This window comes from Numenius arquata, unplaced genomic scaffold (assembly GCF_964106895.1).
Source record: "Numenius arquata unplaced genomic scaffold, bNumArq3.hap1.1 HAP1_SCAFFOLD_1430, whole genome shotgun sequence".
Lineage (NCBI taxonomy): Eukaryota > Metazoa > Chordata > Aves > Charadriiformes > Scolopacidae > Numenius > Numenius arquata.
This window is the reverse complement of record NW_027415537.1, coordinates 4,756-14,963: the sequence shown is the minus strand read 5'-3', so window position 1 is coordinate 14,963 and position 10,208 is coordinate 4,756. Positions and strand designations below refer to the sequence as shown.

General features: G+C 46.9%; 1 protein-coding gene across 1 annotated transcript; it reads left to right on the top strand.

Annotated features, from left to right (window-relative positions):
- Window positions 1-563: 563 nt before the first annotated feature.
- Window positions 564-8,572, top strand: LOC141478775 (E3 ubiquitin-protein ligase TRIM7-like; the record flags this gene model as incomplete). The annotated part of the gene is made up of 3 exons (XM_074167759.1): window positions 564-679; window positions 1,417-1,452; window positions 8,058-8,572. Coding segments are annotated over 3 exons (667 nt in total), but the record flags the coding sequence as incomplete, so codon positions are not given.
- Between the last annotated feature and the right edge of the window lie 1,636 nt (window positions 8,573-10,208).

The window sequence follows — 10,208 nt, the reverse complement described above, 5'->3', positions numbered from 1 at the left end:
AAGTATCTGAGGGGGGGTCACCCAACTCAAAACCCTTCCGAGAGCCGGCCAAGGGGGGGTCTTCAAGGAGGACACGTAGATCCTGGTGTCCCCACCTCCAAAAAATGACATTTAAGCTGCAGGAGAAGTATCTGAGGGGGGTCACTCAACTCAAAACCCTTCCAAGAACCATCTGAGGGGGGGTCTTCAAGGAGGACACGTAGATCCTGGTGTCCCCAGTTCCAAAAATGACATTTAGGGTGTGGGAGAAGTATCTGAGGGGGGGTCACTCAACTCAAAACCCTTCCAAGAACCATCTGAGGGGGGGTCTTCAAGGAGGACACGTAGACCCCGGTGTCCCCAACCCAGGTGGGTCGAAACCCCGGTGTGATCCTCCCGACGTGAGCTTGAACCCCCCGGGGAGAGAAGTTTTGGGAGCCTTGAATGATATCTAAAAAAAAATTAAAAAAAAAAAAAAATAAAAAAAATAGGAAGTTAGGGGGGAATAACACCCGTTTTCTTCTTTTTTCTTATTTTTTTCCCCCATTTTTTTCTTTTTCGCCTCCCCCCCCGCCCCGTCTCAGGAGCGACGCCGTGAAATGCCGGAAGCCCGTCCCCGTCTGCACCGACATGAAAATGCCCGTCTGCAACTTCTCCCTCAAAAGCGTCCTCCTGGAGAAAGTCCTGAAGAAATTCCGGGGTAGGTGGAAATTTGGGAAAAAAAACCAAAGAAAAAAAAAAAAAAACCAAAAAAAACCCCAAAACCCCTCTTTTTTTCCCAAAAAAAAAACAATTAAAATTAATTTAAAGGTTTTAAAAACGTTCCTGCCCGAAACGGGACGATAAATTATTTTCTGGAGACTAATTTTTTTTAAAAAAAAAAAAAAAAAAAGAGGAAAAAAAAAAATAATCAAGATTTTAGGGCGATTTTTCGCTTTTCGAAGAGTTTGGAAATACGGGGTGGGGCGATTAAATAAAGCCCGATTTCGGGAGATATTAAGCGGCTTTTAATGATTTTTATGATTAAAAAGAGGGGGGAAAAAATCCTCGAAAGTGCAAATTAGGCGCTGGAGAAATAATTATAATAATAATTATAATAATAATTATAATAATAATAATTATTATAATTATAATTATAGTAATAGTAATAAAAATAATAATAAAAAAAGAAAAACCTGAAAGGATTGTCCTTATTTTGAACGAGGGGAAAAAAATACGGGAGGGGAACGATAAAGAAAATTTAAATAAATCCCGGTTTTGAGATATTGAGACGCTTTTTAAAAATTATTATTATTTCAAAAAAAAAAATTAAAAATTTAAAATTTAAATAGATTTAGCAAGAATTCCCTCCCGCCGCGGCATCGGAGGGGATTTTTTTTTTTCGGGGGGGTTTTTTTTCCTCTTCTTATTTTTTGGTGGTTTTTTTTGTTTTAACAGAAAACCTTCAGGACGAGCTGGGAAGAGGCGAAAAAGGTAAAAATTAAAAATTTCTAAAGGGGGGAGGAAAAAAAAAAAAAAAGGTCGGGAAAAGGTTTCCCGGAGGAAAGGCTTGAAATCGTGGCTGCGATTCGCAAAGCCGAAAAGAAAAACCCCCCAAAAACCCCAAATTTAAAAAAAAAAGAAGAAAAAAAAAAAAAAGACACTCTAGATTTCTACATTTTTGAATTTTTTAAATATTTTTAAATTTTTTAAAATATTTTTAAATTTTTTAATTTCTTCGCTCTCCACGATTTCCGGATCCGGTCGGGGAGTGGATTTTTCTGGCTGACGCCGGGGATCTGAGAGCTTAAAAAAAAACCCCAAAAAAAGGGAAAAAAAAGAAAAAAGACACTCTAGATTTCTATATTTTTAAATTTTTAAAATTTTTCAAATATTTTTAAATTTTAAAATTTCTTTTCACCCCACGATTTCTGGATCCAGGGTCGAAAGCTGATTTTTTTGGCTGACGCCGGGGATCTGAGAGCTTAAAAAAAAAAGCCCAAAAAAAGGGAAAAAAAAAGAAAAAAGACACTCTAGATTTCTATATTTTTGAATTTTTTAAATATTTTTAAATTTTTTAAAATATTTTTAAATTTTTTAATTTCTTCGCTCTCCACGATTTCCGGATCCGGTCGGGGAGTGGATTTTTCTGGCTGACGCCGGGGATCTGAGAGCTTAAAAAAAAACCCCAAAAAAAGGGAAAAAAAAGAAAAAAGACACTCTAGATTTCTATATTTTTAAATTTTTAAAATTTTTCAAATATTTTTAAATTTTTAAATTTCTTTTCACCCCACGATTTCTGGATCCAGGGTCGAAAGCTGATTTTTTTTGGCTGACGCCAGGGATCCGACGGCTTAAAAAAAAAGCCCAAAAAAAGGGAAAAAAAAAAGAAAAAAGACGCTCTAGATTTCTATATTTTTGAATTTTTAAAATATTTTTAAATTTTTTAAAATATTTTTAAATTTTTTAATTTCTTCGCTCTCCACGATTTCCGGATCCGGTCGGGGAGTGGATTTTTCTGGCTGACGCCGGGGATCTGAGAGCTTAAAAAAAAAACCCAAAAAAAGGGAAAAAACAAAAAAAAAGACACTCTAGATTTCTATTTTTTAAAATTTTTTAAATTTTTCAAATATTTTTAAATTTTAAAATTTCTTTTCACCCCACGATTTCTGGATCCAGGGTCGAAAGCTGATTTTTTTGGCTGACGCCGGGGATCTGAGAGCTTAAAAAAAAAACCCAAAAAAAGGGAAAAACAAAAAAAAAGACACTCTAGATTTCTATATTTTTGAATTTTTAAAATATTTTTAAATTTTTTAAAATATTTTTAAATTTTTTAATTTCTTCGCTCTCCACGATTTCCGGATCCGGTCGGGGAGTGGATTTTTCTGGCTGACGCCGGGGATCTGAGAGCTTAAAAAAAACCCCAAAAAAAAGGAAAAAAAAAGAAAAAAGACACTCTAGATTTCTATATTTTTAAATTTTTTAAATTTTTCAAATATTTTTAAATTTTTAAATTTCTTTTCACCCCACGATTTCTGGATCCAGGGTCGAAAGCTGATTTTTTTGGCTGACGCCGGGGATCTGAGAGCTTAAAAAAAAAAGCCCAAAAAAAGGGAAAAAAAAAGAAAAAAGACACTCTAGATTTCTATATTTTTGAATTTTTAAAATATTTTTAAATTTTTTAAAATATTTTTAAATTTTTTAATTTCTTCGCTCTCCACGATTTCCGGATCCGGTCGGGGAGTGGATTTTTCTGGCTGACGCCGGGGATCTGAGAGCTTAAAAAAAAACCCCAAAAAAAGGGAAAAAAAAGAAAAAAGACACTCTAGATTTCTATATTTTTAAATTTTTAAAATTTTTCAAATATTTTTAAATTTTTAAATTTCTTTTCACCCCACGATTTCTGGATCCAGGGTCGAAAGCTGATTTTTTTTGGCTGACGCCAGGGATCCGACGGCTTAAAAAAAAAGCCCAAAAAAAGGGAAAAAAAAAAGAAAAAAGACGCTCTAGATTTCTATATTTTTGAATTTTTAAAATATTTTTAAATTTTTTAAAATATTTTTAAATTTTTTAATTTCTTCGCTCTCCACGATTTCCGGATCCGGTCGGGGAGTGGATTTTTCTGGCTGACGCCGGGGATCTGAGAGCTTAAAAAAAAAACCCAAAAAAAGGGAAAAAACAAAAAAAAAGACACTCTAGATTTCTATTTTTTAAAATTTTTTAAATTTTTCAAATATTTTTAAATTTTTAAATTTCTTTTCACCCCACGATTTCTGGATCCAGGGTCGAAAGCTGATTTTTTTTGGCTGACGCCGGGGATCCGACGGCTTAAAAAAAAAAAAACACAAAAAAAGGGAAAAAAAAAGAAAAAAGACGCTCTAGATTTCTATATTTTTGAATTTTTAAAATTTTTAAAAAAATTTTAAATTTTAAAATTTCTTTTCACCCCACAATTTCTGGATCCAGGGTCGAAAGCTGATTTTTTTGGCTGACGCCGGGGATCCGACAGCTTAAAAAAAAAAGCCCAAAAAAGGAAAAAAAAAAGAAAAAAGACGCTCTAGATTTCTATATTTTTGAATTTTTTAAATATTTTTAAATTTTTTAAAATATTTTTAAATTTTTTAATTTCTTCGCTCTCCACGATTTCCGGATCCGGTCGGGGAGTCGATTTTTTTGGCTGACGCCGGGGATCCGACGGCTCAAAATTGGGTCTTTTCCGCCCCGTTTTACGCTTTAATAAAACCCACCGGGTGAAAAAACGAGAGATTTCAACCCCCCCAAAAAAACCCCAAAAACCCCCAAATTTTGACCCTTCCGGGAATTAAATCCGCCCGGATTTGGCCGTGTCCCGTGGTTCGTAAGGGGGGGGGGGGGGGGGAAGGGGGTGTCCTTTTCCCACCGGAGGGTGCGAGCGCCCCGGAATCTTCTCCGGTGCAAAGTCAAAGAGGAGCTAAATTTGGGGGGAAAATTGTTGAAATTTGGGGGGAAATCGTTGAAATTCTGGAGAAAATCGTCTTTCGAGGTGGTGGTCTTCTAGGGTGGTGGTCTTCCAAGATGGTGGTCTTCCAAGGTGGTGGCCTTCTAAAGTGGTGGCCTTCTAAAGTGGTGGTCTTTTGAGGTGGTGGCCTTCTAGGGTGGTGGTCTTTTAGGGTGGTCATCTTCTAGGGTGGTGGTCTTTTGGGTTGGGGGTCTTCCAGGGTGGTGTTCTTCTAGGGTGGTGGTCTTCCAGGCTGGTGGCCTTCTAAACTGGTGGTCTTCTAAAGTGGTGGTCTTTTGGGGTGGTGGTCTTTTGGGCTGGTGGTCCTCTAGGGTGGTCATCTTCTAGGGTGCTGGTCTTCTAGGGTGGTGGCCTTCTAAAGTGGTGGTCTTTTGGGTTGGTGGTCTTCTAGGGTGGTGGTCTTTTAGGGTGGTCATCTTCTAGGGTGGTGGTCTTTTGGGTTGGGGGTCTTCTGGGTTGGTGGTCTTCTGGGTTGGTGGTCTTCTAGGGTGGTGGTCTTCCAGGGTGGTGGTCTTCCAAGGTGGTGGCCTTCTAAGCTGGTGTTCTTCTAGGGTGGTCATCTTCTAGGATGATGGTCTTCTAGGGGGGCAGTGATGGTCTTTTGGGGTGGTGGTCTTTTAGGGTAGTGGTCTTCTAGGGTGGCAGTCTTCCAAGGTGGTGGCCTTCTAGGGTGGTGGTATTTTAGGGTGGTCATCTTCTAGGGTGGTGTTCTTCTAGGGTTATGGTCTTCCAGGGTGGTGGTCTTCCAAGGTGGTGGCCTTCTAAACTGGTGGTCTTCTAAAGTGGTGGTCTTTTGGGGTGGTGGTCTTTTGGGGTGGTGGCCTTCTAGGGTGGTGGTCTTTTGGGGTGGTGGTCTTCCAGGGTGGTGTTCTTCTAGGGTGGTGGTCTTCCAAGGTGGTGGCCTTCTAAACTGGTGGTCTTTTAGGGTGGTGTTCTTCTAGGGTGGTGGTCTTCTAGGGTTATGGTCTTCTAGGGGGGTGGTCTTCCAAAGTGGTGGCTTTCTAAACTGGTGGCCTTCTAGGGTGGTGGTCTTTTAGGGTGGTCATCTTCTAGGGTGGTGGTCTTTTGGGTTGGTGGTCTTCTAGGGTGGCGGTCTTCCAAGGTGGTGGCCTTCTAGGGTGGTGGTATTTTAGGGTGGTGGTCTTCCAGGGTGGTGTTCTTCTAGGGTGGTGGTCTTCCAAGGTGGTGGCCTTCTAAACTGGTGGTCTTCTAAAGTGGTGGTCTTTTGGGATGGTGGTCTTCTGGGGTGGTGGCCTTCTAGGGTGGTGGTCTTTTGGGGTGGTGGTCTTCCAGGGTGGTGTTCTTCTAGGGTGGTGGTCTTCCAAAGTGGTGGCCTTCTAAACTGGTGGTCTTCTAGGGTTATGGTCTTCCAGGGTGGTGGCCTTATAAAGTGGTGGTCTTTTAGGGTGGTGGTCTTCCAGGGTGGTGTTCTTCTAGGGTGGTGGTCTTCTAGGGTTATGGTCTTCTAGGGGGGTGGTCTTCCAAAGTGGTGGCTTTCTAAACTGGTGGCCTTCTAGGGTGGTGGTCTTTTAGGATGGTCATCTTCTAGGGTGGTGGTCTTTTGGGTTGGGGGTCTTCTGGGTTGGGGGTCTTCTAGGTTGGTGGTCTTCTCGGGTGGTGGTCTTTTAGGGTGATCATCTTCTAGGGTGATGGTCTTCTAGGGGGGTAGTGTTCTAGCGTGATGGTCTTTTGGGGTGGTGGTCTTCTAGGGTGGCGGTCTTCCAAGGTGGTGGCCTTCTAGGGTGGAGGTCTTTTGGGGTGGTGGTCTTTTGGGGTGGTGTTCTTCTAGGGTTATGGTCTTCCAGGGTGGTGGTCTTCCAAGGTGGTGGCCTTCTAAACTGGTGGTCTTCTGAAGTGGTGGTCTTTTGGGGTGGTGGTCTTTTGGGGTGGTGTTCTTCTAGGGTGGTGGTCTTCCAAAGTGGTGGCCTTCTAAACTGGTGGTCTTCTAGGGTTATGGTCTTCCAGGGTGGTGGCCTTCTAAAGTGGTGGTCTTTTAGGGTGGTGGTCTTCCAGGGTGGTGTTCTTCCAGGGTGGTGTTCTTCTAGGGTGGTGTTCTTCTAGGGTTATGGTCTTCTAGGGGGGTGGTCTTCCAAAGTGGTGGCTTTCTAAACTGGTGGCCTTCTAGGGTGGTGGTCTTTTAGGGTGGTCATCTTCTAGGGTGGTGGTCTTTTAGGATGGTCATCTTCTAGGGTGGTGGTCTTTTGGGTTGGTGGTCTTCTAGGGGGGTGGTCTTCTAGGGTGGCGGTCTTCCAAGGTGGTGGCCTTCTAGGGTGGTGGTATTTTAGGGTGGTGGTCTTCCAGGGTGGTGTTCTTCTAGGGTGGTGGTCTTCCAAGGTGGTGGCCTTCTAAACTGGTGGTCTTCTAAAGTGGTGGTCTTTTGGGTTGGTGGTCTTTTGGGCTGGTGGTCCTCTAGGGTGGTCATCTTCTAGGGTGGTGGTCTTTTGGGTTGGGGGTCTTCTGGGTTGGTGGTCTTCTGGGTTGGTGGTCTTCTAGGGTGGTGGTCTTCCAAGGTGGTGGCCTTCTAAACTGGTGTTCTTCTAGGGTGGTCATCTTCTAGGATGATGGTCTTCTAGGGGGGCAGTGTTCTAGCGTGATGGTCTTTTGGGGTGGTGGTCTTTTAGGGTAGTGGTCTTCTAGGGTGGTGGTCTTCCAAGGTGGTGGCCTTCTAGGGTGGTGGTCTTTTGGGGTGGTGTTCTTCTAGGGTGGTGGTCTTTTGGGTTGGTGGTCTTCTAGGGGGGTGGTCTTCTAGGGTGGTGGTCTTCCAAGGTGGTGGCCTTCTAAACTGGTGGTCTTCTAAAGTGGTGGTCTTTTGGGATGGTGGTCTTCCAGGGTGGTGTTCTTCTAGGGTGGTGGTCTTCCAAGGTGGTGGCCTTCTAAACTGGTTGTCTTTTAGGGCAGTGGTCTTCTAAAGTGGTGGCCTTCTAAAGTGGTGGTCTTTTGAGATGGTGGTCTTCCAAGGTGGTAGTCTTCTAGTGTGGTGGTCTTTTGGGCTGGTGGACTTTTAAGGTGGTCGAGGAGGGGAGAAGGTGTTGGGCATCAAACCTGGGTGGCCTCGCCGAAGGATCATGAACTTGACCAAAAAGCCGAAAGGCCACGAGGAACTCGTAGGTCTCCCTCCGGGACATCTTGGACCACATCTTGGTCCTCTTTCGCCACCATTTTGCTTTGCCCCCCCCCCACCCCACGCCTTGTTCTTCACCCTCGCGAGGACGTGAGAAGGTGGGGCAGATGCTCACCCCGTGTCTTTAAGTCGGACCTTCCTCGCCCACCTCCACGTTGCCCACCCCCCGTAGCTTCGTCCCCGTGCGCTGGTGGGACGAAGGCGCGTTCACCCCACGCTTTGGGTGAACATCTCAAGGCCCTCCTCTTCAAATTAACCCCCGGGCGGCGGGGGGGGGGGGGGGGGGGGGGGCGCTTCCTGCAGAGTCAGCGGTGGAAGGAGGCATCTCCAGAACTTCAAAGAACCTGCCTTTCCTTCACGGCAGGACCGTCCAGGAGAAGTCCTGGAGGTTGGGATGGGGTTCAGGAACCCGTAAAGACGTTCCCCCAACCTCGGCTTAAAATTCTTCTGCCTTTAATTTGTCGCTCTTGTCACCAACAGAAGACCTCACCCTGGACCCCGACTCGGCCAACCACCTCCTCATCCTCTCCGCCGACCTCAAGAGCGTGAGGATGGGTTGCAGGAAGCAGGACCTGCCCGATAACCCCAAGAGGTTCGATACCAACTCCCGGGTGTTGGCCACCACCGGTTTCAAGTCGGGGCGTCACTACTGGGAGGTGGAGGTGGGTCCTTCGGACGGTTGGGCCTTCGGGGTGGCCAAGGAATCCGTCAGGAGGAAAGGTCTCACCCAGTTCTCCCCCGAGGAAGGGATCTGGGCGGTTCAACAGAACGGGGGACGCTACTGGGCCGTCACCTCCCCCCAACGCACCCCCTTGTGCCTCAAGCAGAAGCTGAACAAGGTGAGGGTCTACCTGGACTACGAAGGGGAAGAGGTCTCCTTCTACGACGCCGACAACATGCAGCACATCTTCACCTTCAACGTGGCCTTCCAGGAGAAGGTCTTCCCCCTCTTCTCCGTCTGCTCCACCGTCACCTACATCAAACTCTGCCCCTGAGGGCTTCTCCTGGGGCTTCCCTGAGGACCTTCCTTCCCCGAGGACCTTCCTTCCCCCCCCCCCCCCCCAGCCCCGACCTGAGGGCCCCGGCGATGCCACCACCCTCGTGGTCTTCACGGCCACGAGCACCAGAGAGACTTCTCCAAGCGGCCCCGTTCCCTTGGGACGTAGGACGTGACGGGGAGGGGGGGGGGAAACCACGGGAGCGAAACAGCCCCAGGACGATCTTCAGGTCATCTTCAAAGCAGAAGAAAGCTACGGAAACCACCAGCGAGCCCAGAAGGTTGGTGGTGACCACCTTAAAGCCACCTCTGAACCAACCCAACGTCTTCAAGGAGACCACGGGGGGTTGGGTTGGGTTGGGTTGGGTTGGGGGGCTCCAGGTCTTTTCTTGTGGGGATCTAAGGAACTTCTGAAAGGTTTGGAAGCGGGGCCTTCACCCCTTTGGGGCCTCCACCCTTTTGGGGCCTTCACCCTTTTGGGGCCTTCCCCCCTTTGGGGCCTTCACCCTTTTGGGGTCTCCTCCTTTTGGGGGCCTTCACCCTTTTGGGGCCTTCACCCTTTGAGGGTCTCCACCAGGTTTTTGGGGCCTCCACCCCTTTGGAGCCTCCAACCTTTGGGGTCTCCACCTTTTGGGGTCTCCACCCCTTTGGGGCCTCCAACTTTTTGGGGCCTTCACCCATTTTTGGAGTCTTCACCCTTTGGGGGCCTTCACCCCTTTTTGGGGCCTTCACCCCTTTTTGGGGCCTTCACCCTTTGAGGGTCTCCACCAGGTTTTTGGGGTCTCCACCCCTTTCGGGCCTTCACCCTTTTGGGGCCTCCACCCCTTTGGGGCCTCCAACCTTTTGAGGTCTCCACCTTTTGGGGGCCTTCACTCTTTTGGGGCCTTCACCCTTTTGGGGCCTTCACCCCTTTTTGGGGTCTCCACCAGTTTTTTGGGGTCTCCACCCCTTTGGGGTCTTCACCCTTTTGGGGTCTCCACCCCTTTGGGGCCTCCACCAGTTTTTTGGGGCCTTCACCCCTTTTTGGGGCCTTTACCCTTTGAGGGTCTCCACCAGGTTTTTGGGGTCTCCACCCCTTTGGGGCCTCCAACCTTTTGGGGTCTCCACCTTTTGGGGTCTCCACCTTTTGGGGGCCTTCACCCTTTTGGGGCCTTCACCCCTTTTTGGGGTCTCCACCAGTTTTTTGGGGTCTCCACCCCTTTCGGGCCTTCACCCTTTTGGGGTCTCCACCCCTTTGGGGTCTTCACCCTTTTGGGGCCTCCACCCCTTTGGGGCCTCCAACCTTTTGAGGTCTCCACCTTTTGGGGGCCTTCACTCTTTTGGGGCCTTCACCCTTTTGGGGCCTTCACCCCTTTTTGGGGTCTCCACCAGTTTTTTGGGGTCTCCAACCCTTTGGGGTCTCCACCAGTTTCTTGGGGTCTCCACCCCTTTGGAGCCTCTAACTTTTGGGGTCTTCACCCTTTTTGGGGTCTCCACCAGTTTTTTGGGGCCTCCACCCCTTTTTGGGGTCTCCACCCCTTTGGGGCCTCCAACCTTTTGGGGCCTTTACCCCTTTTTGGGGCCTCCACCCCTTTGGAGCCTCCACCCTTTTTGGGGTCTCGCCCAGTTTCTTGGGGTCTCCACCCCTTTCGGGC